General features: G+C 41.6%; 2 protein-coding genes across 2 annotated transcripts; both read right to left on the bottom strand.

Moving 5' to 3' along the window:
- Nucleotides 1–4,187: 4,187 nt before the first annotated feature.
- LOC135542638 (small ubiquitin-related modifier 3) lies at nt 4,188–7,057 on the bottom strand. Its single transcript, XM_064969744.1, has 4 exons — nt 6,919–7,057; nt 5,888–6,016; nt 5,639–5,710; nt 4,188–5,382 (listed from the first exon to the last, which is right to left on the bottom strand). Exons 1-4 carry the CDS (start codon nt 6,937–6,939, stop codon nt 5,320–5,322), a joined length of 285 nt encoding a protein of 94 aa, XP_064825816.1. The 5' UTR covers nt 6,940–7,057; the 3' UTR covers nt 4,188–5,319.
- Nucleotides 7,058–8,208: 1,151 nt separating this feature from the next.
- Nucleotides 8,209–13,680, bottom strand: LOC135542637 (pituitary tumor-transforming gene 1 protein-interacting protein-like). Its single transcript, XM_064969743.1, has 7 exons — nt 13,410–13,680; nt 12,512–12,564; nt 12,018–12,126; nt 11,850–11,952; nt 10,266–10,331; nt 9,781–9,827; nt 8,209–9,550 (listed from the first exon to the last, which is right to left on the bottom strand). Exons 1-7 carry the CDS (start codon nt 13,501–13,503, stop codon nt 9,513–9,515), a joined length of 510 nt encoding a protein of 169 aa, XP_064825815.1. The 5' UTR covers nt 13,504–13,680; the 3' UTR covers nt 8,209–9,512.
- Between the last annotated feature and the right edge of the window lie 3,276 nt (nt 13,681–16,956).

Raw genomic sequence — 16,956 nt, 5'->3', positions numbered from 1 at the left:
ATAGTTAGTTGTTGTTGCATTATGTATAGCTTGTAACCTATAAACATGTTCAGGGATTATATGCCATGTATACATACCTTTATTACTGTTATTATGCTCTTGTGTTATCGTATGTACAGTATATTCATTTCCTTCAACAGAACTATTACCATTCAACTACCCTTCCCACTTTTCATCCCCATGTTCATCTTCCTCAGTGTGTTTACAGTTCCTGTGTGTTAACTCTTGGGCAGTTTTATTCCCCTCTAACCGGGGACGGTGTCGGTGAGTCACAAACCACTAAAATACCTCGAGCCAGATCACTCTCTTTCACTCTGCATCCAGTAGTTAGAAGTTCGAATTAGTTTGCTAGTAGTTATCATAGGCTACCAGACTACCTCAATAAATAATTTTCACAAAATGATAGGCAACAAATGTGACTAATGTTAAAGTTATATGCAGTACTTATGCACAAAAATGTGTATCTACTAATACTTTCTCTTTCTCTGCAAATGTCGCCCAGTACAACAACATAATGTAACATTCATTATTACATCAGCTGAGATTTCATTTTGTATGTTTCTCACTGTTGTCCCTGATTTCCAATGATATTGTGTCACGTGTCAGTGTGTTTTCAGACGGAGGACTTTGGAGAGAGGTGCTGTGGCGCTGGAGAAGATCAGACAGGAACCCTCTCCGGAAGTAAAGAATTCTTAGTCCCTGCATCCGATGATGGGAAGCCGATGAATGGGAACAAACCCCTCGTATCCCTGCCACCTGCACACATCCATATCATGTTCAAGTTCATCAAAACACAAATCGTGTTAATGATGAGTATATATATATATATATATATTTTTTTTTTTTTTGTATAGATTTTGTTTGTATAGATTTGTACACAGCTCGGGGATATCAACTTGAAACCTTTCGGTTACTCGTCCAACGCTCTAACCACCAGGCAACCCTGCCGCCCCAGTTACTAGAATTGCAACTCATCACAGGAGGCTGCTAAGGGGAGGACGGCTCACAATAATGTCTGGAATGGAGTAAATGAAATGTGGTAACCATCACACAGTGGGAAGAGGCAATATAAAAAAATTCACTGAACCTTCCCCACGTCATCGATGATGTCACTTCCTGCTGTAATGCTACCGCAGGTGTTTCGAACCCCTGGCCCTTACCTTAGGGGCGACGAGGCTGACCTTCAGGGTGGTGACGATGGAGAACTCTCTGGGGAAGAGGTGACAGTTGACGAGGTGCTGGGTGAACAGGAAGTCCAGGGAAGGGTGAGAACGGGACAGACGGACACCCCTCACACCCCCAGACTGGATCAGATGCACCCCCCCTCGTTACCCCCCTCACCCCTGCCCTGGGGAGAACACGGGACAGAAGGTCTAGGGGGAGCAGGTCTACGGAGAGAGAGAAAGAAACAGAGAAAGCAAGAAAAAAATAGAGAAAGAGTGAGAAAGTGAGGAAGAAAGGGAAGGGGAGTGAGAGAGAGAGAGAGATAGTTAGCATTTCCTAAAGAATGGTTAACTGCTTTAGGTGGTGAGAGCAGCAAGATCGTGTGTTGTAGTTTCTTGAGTATTCATTATATCAGGTAAGGTTAGTCAGAGTTTACTGGATGGCTGGGAAATGTCTGGTAGGTTATTGGCATGATCTGTACATACGTGTAGAAGAATTATCTATGTGTAGAAGAGTTATCTGTGCATGAGTGATTTGCATCAAAGTTTTGGAAAATCAAGTTAAACACGCCAAACACTCACACACACGACTGCTATTTGTCTTACACACGACTGCTATTTGTCTTACACACGCATACACAAACACACAAACTCACAGTGGTGGAAAAATTACTCAGTTGTCGTACTTCAGTAAAAGTATAGACACATTCATAGAAAGTGACTCAAGTAAAAGTAAGTCACCTAGTAAAATAATACTTGAGTAAAAGTCTAAAAGTATTTGGTTCTAAATGTAACTGCTAAATTATACATAAGTATCACATTTCTTACATTAAGTGAAGCAGACACCACCATTTTCTTGTTTTTAAAATGTACGGAAAAACAGGGGCACACTCCAACACAGACATAATTGACAAAAGATGCATTTGTGTTTAGTGAGTCTGTCAGATCAGAGGCAGTAGGGATGACCACGTGTTCTCTTGATAAGTGTGTGAATTGGACCATTTTCTTGTACTGCTAAGCATTCAGTACTTTTGGGTGTCAGGGAAAATGTAAGGAGTTACTATTTGAACTAGCATCCCTACTGCATGCAAACAAGAGAAAGAAATAGTGGTGTGTTTAATGCCACTCTACAGTATAACCTGAGAGAGCCGCTATCTGACTGGAAGTAGTGTTATGTGTCACAATCAAATGTGTCCCTGGATAGGTTACAACACCCACGCAGATATTTTCATAGCACATTTAATAGAATGTACCTCTGCATGGTCTCCATGTCTCTGCAGCTGAGTTGATGACCCTTAACCTGAGGAACAGCAGCAGAGGCAACAGCAGCATCAGAGATGACATAACAGCTTGCTCCAGCCAATCGAAAGCACTGTGACTGATCCGAACGCCAATTGATGCTCATCTCCAACACGTGTGTGTGTGTGTGAGTATGTGTGGGGTAGCGTGTACTTTTGTGTGTGAGGTGTGTCTAGAGATGGTCCTTAGAGAGTATCTGTAGAAAAAATAATCTTCCAACAGACAGAGTCCAGATGACAAAGTAAAGCTTGGATCTAAACTACTCTACATCATCTGACTTCAGCCGAGGCAGACAGGCAGGCTCCGAATGAGTCAGTTCTGTGTGGTCCAGCCCCTTCTCTTATATACCAGGCCCATGCAAATCACTAACCAGTCTGTCAACCATTTCAGAGTAGAACGGAAGCCAGCTGTATCGCTCACATACTCTTCTGAGAGTGTGAGAAAGAGAGAGAGCAAGATGAAGTTGTATGGGTTTAGATACAGAAATAAGGAGCTGTACTACAAAAACCTTTGCATTAGATAAACACCATAAAGAGTTGAAGTAGTCATTTTTAGAAGGAAAATAAATACATTTGAAAACATGCATACCACCTGTGATCTCTGCTCCACCAAGAGTGCTTGATACCAGCTAAGCTATTACCATATTAACCAAGATCCCTGTTATTAAGACCTTTATTATTGTAGTAGCTGAGTGGATGACTATGCATTGTGTTCTTTTGGTGAGTTTATTTACACAAGACACATGCTTTCATAACAGATTTGCAAATATTACATTGAGAAAATGTAATACAAATTGTAGAGGGGAATTAGGTACAACTCCCAGGTGCAGACCCGGGAGGGTGGAGCAATGTGCATGTACGCGTGTATTTCAGCCATGCCCAGGCTTCAAATAGCTATTCTGATACAGATCAGGGAGAGAAAGGAGGGGTGTTCACTCTCTGTTCTACACCTTTTACTGCTGTTTTGCCTTTTCTTCAAGAGCAGGTTTGTGTGTTTTGGTGGATACTGGGCAGGAGGACGTGTCCTATAGAGACTAGTCTAGTGTTTCTCCTAGCCATTTATATTCAAGGCTACAGGATCTGACAGGATCATGATATAACTTTCTCCCTTCTCGTATCTCTATCCCATCAGGCTATCAATCGACTGTGCTTAATCTGACTGCATCAGCCAATCACAGAGTGATCTAACATCCTGACAGATGGCTGACCGCAGGCAGAGGTGTAATAAAAACAGGGAGATTTAATTGGTTTTGCTAACTCCTCGGTCCTCTCCTCCTTTTGAAAAAGGTCAAAGGTTATCAAGAAGAAACAAACGCAAATACATTTAATTATTCTCCTCCGCAAGGATGACATTTACAGAGGAATCCCAAAATACAAGTTCAAAGTGGTAAAAATGAATTCGAATGTACATCACTTTTTAAATGTGTTCATCTAGTCCTTTGAGAACACAGCAGCTTATTCAAGGGAGTGTAGTGGATTTCAGAGGAGATTTACAATAAACAGTAGCACCCCCTGCCGGTCTCTTTATGCAGCTAAGAAAACATTTGTGACCATACTGTGAAATACTGCTGGACAGGGCCTAACATATACACAATAGGTAGAACATACACGACTATAGACAATACATTGAAGATATAATTCATGATTCGCATGTGTAATTGGTAGTCCACTGAATAAGACCGTTTTCTATCTGACACAAATTTAAAGGAGGAGCTGGACAGGGAGCCTGAGTACCAAACTATATTTATTGTTTACAGTAGTAAAAGACGCCAAACAATGTACAAATCAGTAGAGAAACCAAACTAATACCATGACAAAACATGTGGGTAAAGAACTTAACTGCCCCTCCCCTTATGCTCCAAGTAGACGTAGCCCCTAACCACAGTTCTAGGATCAGAAAACCGGAACCCCCAAAACATTAACCATTACGGGGATGCAAATTATCTGACCCCGTATCAGTGTTTAAGGATGACTTCTCCTTCCCACCTTAAAACCCCACCCAAAAGAAGAGTCACTGACAGGGTTGCTATAAGAACTGACCACTGAACAACAAAAAACCCCATATGGAATCAGGGAATATTCCCTTTTGACTGCCCTCTAAAAAACTAGGGGTGCATCTCAATAGTACAAGTAGCTTCCTTGTGACAATGGGTCTCCTCTCCTTCATTCTTGTAAAACTGACACTAAAGAACTGGACAGGTGAAAGCTTATTCCATGGTCAGCATCCACCTTAGCCTGAATGTTCACATTGGTGCCAAATGAAGGAGGCAACACAAGACTTGAGATGCACCCTTGGTTTCCACCCTCATAAAAAAACTTGCCCCCCCCCCCCATGTCAAACCATTGGAAGGGTCCAGAAGCCATGCCTAACCCCTAGGCCTTTGTAGATTTGAGGTGTTGGATAAATACAAAACACTACACAAGTAGCTTAGGTGTAGGGAGTTGTTTCTAAATCAAAACCCATGATTCTTAGCATTGGAAAGACGCAGAAGCTGTCCAAGACTGTTGAAGAGATCAATGTTGACTAAGACAGACATTTGAGGGGAGCACCCCCACCCAAAACTGCGCCAGACATATTTTAAAATAAGAACAAGGAAACAGACGATGGGGAAGCCTCAAAGTAGAAGTTGCCCCTTACCACAGATCTAGGATCAGCTCATTGTGTCCTAATATTAACCTCATCCAATATGGGGTAAACTAATAACTGACCTTAAATCAGTGTTTAGGGGGCAAGTTCATCCCACTCCCCTCAGGACAAAACCGAGACAGACATATTTAAAAAACAACAATGGAACACAGAAGCTGAAGAGGAGCAGTGGGCGTGGTTTGGATATGTCAATCACTGTAACGGGAGGGGATTAGCAGAGGCCGCCTGTCTGCTGTTGGAAAACATCTATGGTGTCTTCATCCTCCATCTCCAGCTAAAGAGAGAGAATTAACATGTGTGAGATGGAACGAGAGAGGGATCTAGTAAAGAGTGATTCCATGAGAGGGGAGATTCTGTGAGTGGGAAGTCCTGTGAGAAAGTAATCAAGTTAATTGGGAGCAGGTGTGCTTTAGTTGAGACAAGATAATGGCGCCAGAGAAGCTGTGCTTTAGAGTGATTAAGAATGAGATAAAATAGTGAGTAGAGGGTGTTTAGAGAGAATAGAGAGCTGCCAGTTGTCTGCAGTGTACCTGTGAAGGTGTGTCCGTCTCGTTGATTGGCTGTCCGTCAAACCTGAACCTGATCTGCCTTATCGAGAGCCCCTGCAGGAGAGAGAGGACACATTAGAAATACATGGGACATATTCCTACAGTATTAGGAATCAGGTCAGCTCTATTGACAATATTTCTATGAGCAATGTTCAGTGTGCCCCTGCTCCAGTCTTCACCATTGAGGCAGCAGGTAGGAGGGCAAGGTGTCTGATTGGCTACTGTGCTAACCTGACGTTCGCAGTAGGCCTTCATCAGTTTGCTGAGCGGAGTGTGCCTCTTGATTTTGAACTGAACCACAGAGCCGTCCTGACCGGCTACCTTTAAGTTAATGTGGTCGTTCTCAGTCTTCACGCCCTCCTGAAACACAACCAAACAGCAATTAAAAGATTAACAATGTAGTTTTTCAGTCTTCAATGCTTCGGTCTTGGAGAGCCAAACAATTGATGAGTTGTGCAACCACTGTTAGGCCTCATATGTCTCTGGTAAGATCTGGACATAGGGTAGGTAGTGTTCTTGCCCAGTGAATTAGGATTGCTTGTGGGTAGAACTGGGTCTGGTGAATGCGCGGAACCTGTAGGCTGTGACTGAGGCAGCCAGCTACTAGACCCAGGCGTTATCCACAGCAAAATCCACGTTAAGCTTCTCCTAGTGCCTCAAATCGAAAACAAATTATATCCAAACACTATCAATCAGTGGTTAGGAACCATTTCGTACAGACCACTTATGATCAAGCTAGCTTTACCTGGTCTTACCGGCGCCTGGCCAACGCCATGCGTGTTTACTGGCCTAAAAGATAAACAGTGCAATAACTAGGTTATTTAGCCATTTCAATAAGTGGATGCCGACGAATGCATCTAAATCACTCGAATACGGCTTCCAAATTGTGTCACATTTTGTGCCGCTTGCCTTGCGGCGTTTAGCTAGCTAGCTGCTAGCATGGTATGGCTTCCACAAAGAAAAACCCGCAAACGGTATCGGTGTATTCAACTTCGAAATGTAAGTGTTAGTTGTTACAACAATTCTATTATCTGGTCGAAATATTTCGTATAACATCTCTAATAGTTTTTATATCTGATAAACTTAAATATCGTATCCGGAGGCAGCACTCCATTCATTTAACTACGAAACAAACAGTGCGCCGATTCAGACAAACGTGCAAACCGGGCCATTTTTTATTGCATATTTCAGGCGCTATTTGACATTAGACTGTTCTAATCACCTTAAATACCCACCACATGCTGATAGACGGCTAGCCTTACCTTTGGTTTCTCCTCCGACATTTTGATGGGTTTTCTTTAAAGGATTTGCTGGTTAAAATGCAATTTTTGTGTTTTCGTTTGCACCTCTTTAAGCTATATGCTCTTCTCCTCCGCAAACACGGGAACGCGCTTTGGTCTCTCGTTCCGCAGACACTGATTGGCTTTCGTGGAAACACGTGACATATTCTCTCTGGGACGGGGATGCGTAATTCAACCAAATAATCGGCCACGCGACATTAAGAACCCGCCAAAGGCAGGGCTGAGTGTGGCCCTTGGTTAATCTCAAATAAATACACACATTACACTCAGATCAAATTGTATTTGTCACATGCTTCGTAAAGAACAGGTGTAGACTACAATACTTACAAGTCCTTAACCAACAGTGCAGTTCAAGAAGAGTTAAGAATAGATTTACCAAATAAACTAAAGTAAACAAATAAAAAGTAACACAAAAAAGAACAATAACTGGGCTATATACAGGGCGGTACCGAGTCAACGTGCGGGGGTACAGGTTCGTCGAGGTAATTTGTACATGTTGGTAGGGGTGAAGTGACTATGCATAGATAATAAACAGCGAGTAGCAGCAGAGTAAAAACAACTGGAGGGAGGGAGTGTCAATGTAAATAGTCCGGTGGCCATTTGATTAATTGTTCAGCAGTCTTGCGGCTTGGAGGTAGAAGCTGTTAAGGAGCCTTTTGGTCCTAAACTTGGCGTTCCGGTACAGCTTGCCGTGCGGTATCAGAGAAAACATTCTATGACTTGGTTGACTGGAGTCTCTGACCATTTTTTAACATGGCTATGTACAGGGAGTACCACAATAATGTTGTAAAATACAAATTATATCAAGCCAAATCTTCCATCTTCATCACAATGGATAGAGAAATGGGGTGTATTCATTACAGAAGCAAACTGAGAGTGGGGGAATGGCTTTTGATGACCAGTCGGGGGCGCTCCAACTCAACATGTCATTTCTCTCTTAACGGAGAAAAGGGAAGGATTGGACTGGGTAGGGATCGAGGCCTGGGTTTACATTCCAGAAAAACATTATCTCTCTGTGGCTCTGGTCATAGAAAATGCTTGAATAAAGAGTACACGTATCCTTGATAAAAAATAGTATATTGAGATTAAGAATTAAGGTTTGAGTCAGAACTGCAGGAATTCCTGTTTATTCACATCTCTACTATTGTTGAGGTTACGATCACTGGTCTGATATGGTTGTTGTAGGTTTCTCACTATGAGGTAGAGGTTATTGTAGGAGCTAGGAGTTGATAAGATCCAAAGAGACAAGTCTTACATAGTGGAAAGTTTATTTGACTAAAAATATATTTGTTCAATCAACAGACAAAGGGTAGTTTATTACACAATTAGACATTAATAAAACGTTGATTAATTTGGCCTGACAATATTCTAACTGAAGTAGCTGGTGTCTGTAAATGAGAAAGCTGTCACCGGTAGAAAAATATTACTTAGATCTGACATTCGTCATTTTACAAGGTGTGTACATTCTATATGGTAGGGTACATTTCTATCTGCAATTCTGAGCATTCAACTCTTCTGAATAGCCTCCTATTTAAAGCTGCAATATGTAACTTTTTGGGCGACCTGACCAAATTCACATACAAATGTGAGTTATAGATCTGTGACTCTTTGAAAACAAGTTTAAGAAGCAGATCTATGCTTACCGTATGGAAAATATATTTCACAGCTGTTTAGATGGTACAATGACTTTCTTGCTTGTTTTGTCACAAACTGAAATAAGGTGAACTATTAATAATTTAGCAAGCAGGAAATGGCAGAGGAATTTCTGCATAGTGCTTCATTAAGGACAATTCTGGTTAAAATTAGAAAAACAATACATCTATACAAGTTTATTGTTTGATGGAGTACAGGTGTGCGTGCACTGGACACATTTCTGATTCAGTTCACCATCAGATAAATATACATAGAAAAAGGTCAACTTTCCTGGAGTGCATCTTCTCATTCAAGTAGAGCATAGGCAAGATCTCATACAACCAAGTAGTAACCCTCAAGTACCATCATCATTATGAGTTTATAATACAGTAGTAGTCACAGAAGGTATATAAGGTACATTTAAGGCTACTGCACCTCTCCACTGCCCTCACAGTCTGCACTGCAAGACATGTTCTGCACTGCACCACTCACCAAGCAGCGCAGAACTTGTTCTAGCTAAGTATTCGTAGAAGACTTTGTTCATTACATTCAACACAATGTTTAATGACCTGTGTTACATGGGAAGATAATGTTGTATATCAGGTTGTCCCAAAACTTTGATCTAAGGCCAGTTTCATGTATTCCCCTCAAAACGGTTAAAGATATTGAACGGGATTTTAAGAACTTACAAAATCGGAACATATTGTACAAATTGGAATTTGTTACATCATACGAATTGCAGGAAATATATTTTTTTGCAGGACATAACATACGAAATAAGAGATGTGCACAATTTTACGGTCTGAAATTATACAAATCCTTTAAAAACACCTAAGACTTTTTATGATTAATGGGGGGGGGTTTTGAAAGGTCAGCTGTAAAGAGAAGGAAGGCAGTTGATAGTACAGTGTCCAAATATCAGCTCAGGAGAACTTGGAGTACGGGTTGGACCCACTGAGACCTGGAAGAAAGAGAGCGAGAGAACGAGAAAGCAGGAGTTTGAGATCACCTTTCATTTTAAATTCCATCAGGAGTTTGAGATCATCTTTCATTTTAAATTCCATCAGGAGTTCGAGATCATCTTTCATTTTAAATTCCATCAGAGTAGTGATGGTGCTTTTCCACAGACAGGAATGGGGAAACATGACAGGAGTGGCATTTGTGTTTGTGTGCGTGTATCTCAAGTCGTACCATATTTCGTTCTGATTTCCTCATGCCTCATCTTCATCTCTGCCTTTCTGTTAACACAAAGACAAGCAGCTGGTTAGACACACACTTCGTATTTTAAGAGGACTGCACAACCTTTCAGACCAGCCAGGTAGAGCACAAACCGGTTTGGGCGGTTAGCTTAGCTGTGACGTATGTAAAGGTTTGTTCCAGTAATGCTTTTGTGTCACTCTGGCTGTAACTGATATGGAACTAACAAAAGAAACTTGGGGCATTGTTCTGATCGCAGTCACATTGTCAGAGACACACTAAGGTCAAATACAGCACACACAGGGTAACTGGGTAACGTTTACCATATCTCCCTGAGGAATTTGTTGTATGTCAGCTGAACACACACACACACACGTAAATACTGACACTTAGAATAACAAAACACTTTCTTTAATTGTACATTTCTTCACATAGATAGACAAATACGCAGATGTTTGTGTGCCATGATGACATCTTACCTCTCTTCCTGTTTTCCCTTCATCTTATTGGTCCGTCTCTCCATCTTGGCATCGAACCTCGTAGACCTGACACACACACACACACACACACGGGCGGATAAGTACTTATACATGTGCCTGGAGGTCATTCCATGGGGTAGGTCAGTGCGTGTATGTGTGTGAAGAATTACACACTTTAGTTGACCACGGCAAAGCAAACACAAGCTACACAGTTGAGGCCAAATATATAGGCACCCTTGCACTAAATTATTCCCTATTTCATTTAAAATAAATAGAAATTTTAAAAAACATTGATATTGGATTTTCGACATTGCAGAGACAATTTAATTTTTGCAAACCTAAGTTGAGAATTTTTATTAAGAAAATAAAGACAAATGGCAGCTCCTAAATTGGCTCCCTGGAGCTAGTACATGGTTGGACAGACCTTGGCCAAGATAACTGCAGACAAACGCTTCTTGAAGCAATCAATGAGTTTGCTGTAACTTTCTACTGGCATTTGGCCCACTTTTCAGCAGCAAATTGTTCCAATACTTAAATGTTTGAGGGGTTCCTTCCAACTACTAATCTCGCCATAGGTTTTGGATGTGATTCAGTTCTGGACTCTTGTCTGACATGTGGGAGATTTGATCATGCTGTGGGGTTGCTCTGCTGCCTCTGGTCCCGGTGGCCTTGAAGGGGTGCAAGGCATCATGAAATCAGCAGATTATCAGGTGTTTTGTTCAACCCAGTGTCCAAAAAATGGGTCTCCACTGAATGTTGTGTATCTTCCAGCAGGACAACAACCCCAAACATGAAAAAACACACAGGAATGGTTCAAGAAGAGATGCTGGAATGTTCCGGAGTGGCAAGCCAAGAGTGCAGATTTGAACCACATCCAAAACCTACGGAGAGATCTGAAAACATCAGTTGAGGGGGGTAACCCTCAAACATAGAAGATTTAGAGCAGTTTTCTGCTGAACAGTGGGTTACATCATTGATGGCTACAAGACGTGTTTGTCTGCAGTTACCTTGGACAAAGGCTGTGCAACCAAGTATTAGCTCCGGAGTGCCAATCATTTAGTCCATGCCATTTGCCTTCATTTTCTAAATTAAAATTGTCAACTTAAGTTTACAAAAATACAATTGGTTCTGCAATGTTGAAAATCTAATAAGGTGTGAAGACCAGATGTTTTTATTTGTTACTTATTTTAGAAGGGGACACACACACATACATCATGTTTTAGTTGTATTGTTTATTATTTTGCTGTTGTATTGTTTGTATATCTTTCTATTTTAAATTTGTGTTACTGTTTTTGTCTATCACTGTTTCGTTACTTGTCATGTTTTGTGGACCTCAGGAAGAAACGCTTCTGCTTTGGCAAAAGCTAATGGGGATCTGAATAAACAAATAAGAAATAGAGACTTATCTAAGAAAAGTGCATATGGGTGCCAGTAGATTTAGCTGAAACTGGATATAAATACACTCAAGCAAGTCAACGATAAAAAATAAAAATAATAATATATATCATCCCAAACCGAGATGTGTTTTGGAAACAGACGACACAAATCAATGACGTGTGAGTGTGTGTGTTATAAGCACTATACCCGATGTGTTCACACTTGCAGCAGCAGAAGAGGCAGACCAGGAAGGCGATGATAATGACTCCACCCACCACCGCCATGGCGATGATCAATGACTGGAAGTTCACTGACACACACACAATCAACATTAGTTCCTACTCCAGCAGAAGTGTGTGTGTGTGTGTTTCTTACCCCAGCAGCGTCCCCAGCGTGCATCGTTGAGGGGACAGAGGGCGTGCGGCGGGAGGATGGTTTTGACTGGGTACGTGATACACATCTTAGTCTTCTGACACCACAGGCACTGTGACACAAACACACACAAGTCAAACTTAATGTAAATATATGTGGACTATGAATGAGTAGGGGTTTCAGGAATGGCAGGGATAGAGTTCACAATGCCAAGGATGGAGGGATGCAGAGAGAGAAATGAGGGCAGAGAGGTGTGTATTCAGTTTGTCCCCCAACCTGTCTGACAGGTGTGGAGGGTGGAGCTGATATGCTGATTCATGTGCAACAGAAAACATTTGTGACCCTGTTATTCCCATGAGCAAGAGGTATAGCGAAGTAAACTGGACCAGAACACATGTGACCCTGTTAGACCAATGAGCAGGAGGTATAGTGATGGAATCAGGACCAGGAAACCCAAAGTGTGCCTGACTCACGTGCCAGAATAATCCCAGACTCACCGTCACAATCTTTAGACATTCCTCACAGCTTGTTCCATTCTTAGTCTCACACACTGAGAGAGGGAGGGAGAGAAAATAGGTTGATTGAGGAAAAAAACAAACATTAGATCAGTAGTTCATAACACACGAAACAACTGCAGTTAGAAGCAGTAATAAAGCCTTCTCACCTGCAGTAAGACCAGGCCTACTGTAGATATTTCCATTTGTTGTTTGACTGTATGATTCCACAGAATTGTTTGTGTACATTCTGTTAGTTCTATGGCTCCAGATAAGAATGGGACGCCTGGTAGTCTGGTTTCTATGGGGCTAAAAGGCCGAAGGATTCTTCCAAGACAGGGAACAGGTGTCTCTTTGGACACTTCACCTGGTTTCACCCAAACACTTAACAGTTAAATGGGCCAGTCAGTCACGATTATAGCTACTGAAATGTGTCTGAGAAGGAACTGAAAACACTCCAACGTTCCTGCTTAAAGGTTTCAGTTACACGAGCATTTAGCAGAAAGCGAGAGCCAACTCCCTAACAGTGAATAGGCCAAATATGTTACCAATGTACCAAGCCACTTGCAATTAATGAGCCATTATCTGAATATAATAATCTACATGTTAAGGTTGATGGAAGTCTAAATTACATAATTATAAAAAGGAACTGAAAACAAGCATTGTCATTTTGTGTTTTACCTAAAGTCAAAGTCATTGTGAAATATGCTACAACGTGAAATCGGGGAAATTCTGGTTTGAGGGTACTCCACTACCAGCTGTATTTTCGGTGATTAATGTCATAGACTAACTAGAGCAAACATAATCAACTATAATATGTTGTCATATACATCAAAATAATCTATAAGCGACAATAAATCAATGGTTAAGAAAAACAACAAAATAAGTGTCACTGACTCACCTATCCGAGGTGCGGCAGTTTGCGCGAACACAGCGACTACACCGAAGAGTAGCAGAACAGCAGGTAGGCCAACCAAACTCCTTAAATCCATCATTTATTGAAACTTTAAAATCCAAACTCTGACAGTAAAATATCCCGTCGTGTATGGCACTACTCTTGAGTTGAAAAAGTTGTCTTATTTCAGTAACAACAGGGAGAAATTGAGGCAACCCGTTTGAGGAAAAGAAACCCTTGAAGTGCTGTTGAGGCGTAAAGGTCTGTCCTTCTTCCTCCCGGAGCGCGCCCAACCAATGACAGGTGGAATTAGGGCGACCACGTGTCCCAGATTGCTGGACAGACCCCAATGTTGGCGGTTTGTCTGATGTCCCGTATTTTACCAACAAATTAAAACACCACTCATTTACCAACAAAGTTAGATTTGTTGCGTATTTCAGTCAGACTTCCTATTCATTTGATGATAACTGACATTTCGAACTGTCTGCCAGAAACATGTATTCATGTAGGCTGCACTGGCCCGCAAAAACATTCCGTTGTCCCGCATTTGTGTATTTTACATATGGATCATTATGTGGTCACCCAAGCGGAAATATAACAACCAGGCTCTGTGTTCGCGTGCGTGTATAGAAGAGAAGACTGGACAATTTCCGATAATTTATTAAAGCATAAGTTTGTAAAGCCAGTTACAAATAAAAAAAAGAACAACAACTATTTTCTATCTCTTTCTCGGTTTTCTCTCAAAACAATCACAATGTTTCAATATATAATGATAATAATTAATATGAACCATGACAGATTACAGCCAGGGCCTGCTCTGGCCGCCTGCGGCTGGAAAAGGACCCCGGTATAGAGGTTGCTCATAGACACAGATCTCGGATCAGCTTACCCTTACCATTTGGGTGTGAAATGCAAAACTGACCTTCAATCACAGGAGGTTGGTGGCACCTTAATTGGGGAGGACGGGCATGTGGTAATGGAGCAAAATCAATGGAGTGGTATCAAATACATCAAACACATGGTTTCCATGTGTTTAATGCTATTCCTTTTGCTCAGTTCCAGCCATTATTATGAGCCTTCTTCGCCTCAGCAGCTTCTACTGCCTTAGATCAGTGTCAAGAGGCAACTTCGTCTTACTCTGTGTACTAGCAGTGTGAGAGGCAGGGCCATAGAAAGAGAATAACTCGATAGGACACAGTTCCCGAATTTGACTGGATTTGATGATAATTGACATTCCAACCTGTCTGCCAGAAACATGTATTCATGTAGGCTCCACTGGCCTGCAAAAATAGGATTTTTCAGTCATTCCAAATGGTCCAGTGGAACACAGGATGTAATGTTTTGAGTTGGAATGTCCTTTCCAGTCATTCTGATTCTATAGACTGGTTCTCCAGTGGGCTTAGGCCCACAAGCAGTGACAACACACAGTCAGAAACAAACACAATTCCCATGTTCCCAGAATTCTCATATTCCAACTATTCCTATTTCCAAGATGCATACCTCCTCAATGTGTGAACTTCTCTTCTTTAACAGAATACCATATCCCCTCCCTCCCTCTGCAATAATTCTAACAAACAAATACCCCATCCTCCACCCTCTCCCTCCCTTCCACCATTCCCAAACTCTTCCCCATTTAAAATCACAATCACAACACCATTATCTTATAAAGGTTACCCAGATACATAATACTGTTATTAGTCAACAACACACTTTCTTTCTTTTCTTCATATGGTTCCCTTCTTCCCCCGGTGGGGTAGTTAGTTAGTCACTTGCATTATGACACAGATACACACGCTCACGTTAGCATTCCAAACACAGCACTGCAGGAGGGGAGACACTGGGAACGTACAGTACACTAGTCACAATGACTTGAAACCGGTTCTATTCACACATGAACTGGAGAACAGTCACATAGCGTAGAAGCAGAATGGGTAGAGAAGACAAGACTAGATTCCTCGTGTTTTTTTAAAGTACCCACCGATATGGAAACGTGAGCCAGACGGATGATACGGAGGCTACATTTCACTAGAGCACAGAAAAACGCATGTAGGCAACCATCCCAAACCTCCCTACCAATATGGCCGCCGCGACTGAACTCTACCCATTCTACATCAAGAAGTGAAACCCCTCTATATATCTGTGATTTAGTCAGATGGCACTGCTAGTGAATAAGGGTGCGTTGGCATATTAGACATACAGCAGTGAATATCTCTGTTCCTTCGCATTTAGTTTACACATACAATAAATTAATCAAATGGCATTTATAATGATATTTATATACATACAGTACAGTGACCACCAAAATCTATGTAGGGTTCCTATGAGGTGCGATATACAAGAACGCTAAATGTTTGATTAGTGTATGTGTGTTTGTGTAGGTTGGACATGAATATGTTACATACAGTGCCTTGCGAAAGTATTCGGCCCCCTTGAACTTTGCGACCTTTTGCCACATTTCAGGCTTCAAACATAAAGATATAAAACTGTATTTTTTTGTGAAGAATCAACAACAAGTGGGACACAATCATGAAGTGGAACAACATTTATTGGATATTTCAAACTTTTTTAACAAATCAAAAACTGAAAAATTGGGCGTGCAAAATTATTCAGCCCCTTTACTTTCAGTGCAGCAAACTCTCTCCAGAAGTTCAGTGAGGATCTCTGAATGATCCAATGTTGACTTAAATGACTAATGATGATAAATACAATCCACCTGTGTGTAATCAAGTCTCCGTATAAATGCACCTGCACTGTGATAGTCTCAGAGGTCCGTTAAAAGCGCAGAGAGCATCATGAAGAACAAGGAACACACCAGGCAGGTCCGAGATACTGTTGTGAAGAAGTTTAAAGCCGGATTTGGATACGAAAAGATTTCCCAAGCTTTAAACATCCCAAGGAGCACTGTGCAAGCGATAATATTGAAATGGAAGGAGTATCAGACCACTGCAAATCTACCAAGACCTGGCCGTCCCTCTAAACTTTCAGCTCATACAAGGAGAAGACTGATCAGAGATGCAGCCAAGAGGCCCATGATCACTCTGGATGAACTGCAGAGATCTACAGCTGAGGTGGGAGACTCTGTCCATAGGACAACAATCAGTCGTATATTGCACAAATCTGGCCTTTATGGAAGAGTGGCAAGAAGAAAGCCATTTCTTAAAGATATCCATAAAAAGTGTTGTTTAAAGTTTGCCACAAGCCACCTGGGAGACACACCAAACATGTGGAAGAAGGTGCTCTGGTCAGATGAAACCAAAATTGAACTTTTTGGCAACAATGCAAAACGTTATGTTTGGCGTAAAAGCAACACAGCTCATCACCCTGACCACACCATTCCCACTGTCAAACATGGTGGTGGCAGCATCATTGTTTGGGCCTGCTTTTCTTCAGCAGGGACAGGGAAGATGGTTAAAATTGATGGGAAGATGGATGGTGCCAAATACAGGACCATTCTGGAAGAAAACCTGATGGAGTCTGCAAAAGACCTGAGACTGGGACGGAGATTTGTCTTCCAACAAGACAATGATACAAAACATAAAGCAAAATCTACAAT

The sequence above is a fragment of the Oncorhynchus masou genome, chromosome 6, assembly GCF_036934945.1.
Source record: "Oncorhynchus masou masou isolate Uvic2021 chromosome 6, UVic_Omas_1.1, whole genome shotgun sequence".
NCBI lineage: Eukaryota > Metazoa > Chordata > Actinopteri > Salmoniformes > Salmonidae > Oncorhynchus > Oncorhynchus masou.
Note: the sequence above shows the minus strand (reverse complement) of the source record. Positions and strands in the feature narration are given on the sequence as shown.

Bases quoted from the DNA above. Each gene is read 5' to 3' on its own strand.
- LOC135542638 (XM_064969744.1), bottom strand. From the start codon at position 6,939: ATGTCGGAGGAGAAACCAAAG. The intron at 6,017-6,918 runs GTAAGGCTAGCC...GTTGTGTTTCAG, and splicing joins TGTCGGAGGAGAAACCAAAG to GAGGGCGTGAAGACTGAGAA. The intron at 5,711-5,887 runs GTTAGCACAGTA...TCTCTCCTGCAG, and splicing joins AGGCCTACTGCGAACGTCAG to GGGCTCTCGATAAGGCAGAT.
- LOC135542637 (XM_064969743.1), bottom strand. From the start codon at position 13,503: ATGATGGATTTAAGGAGTTTGGTTGGCCTACCTGCTGTTCTGCTACTC. The intron at 12,565-13,409 runs GTGAGTCAGTGA...TCCCTCTCTCAG, and splicing joins AACTGCCGCACCTCGGATAG to TGTGTGAGACTAAGAATGGA. The intron at 11,953-12,017 runs GTAAGAAACACA...TGTGTGTGTCAG, and splicing joins ACGCTGGGGACGCTGCTGGG to TGAACTTCCAGTCATTGATC.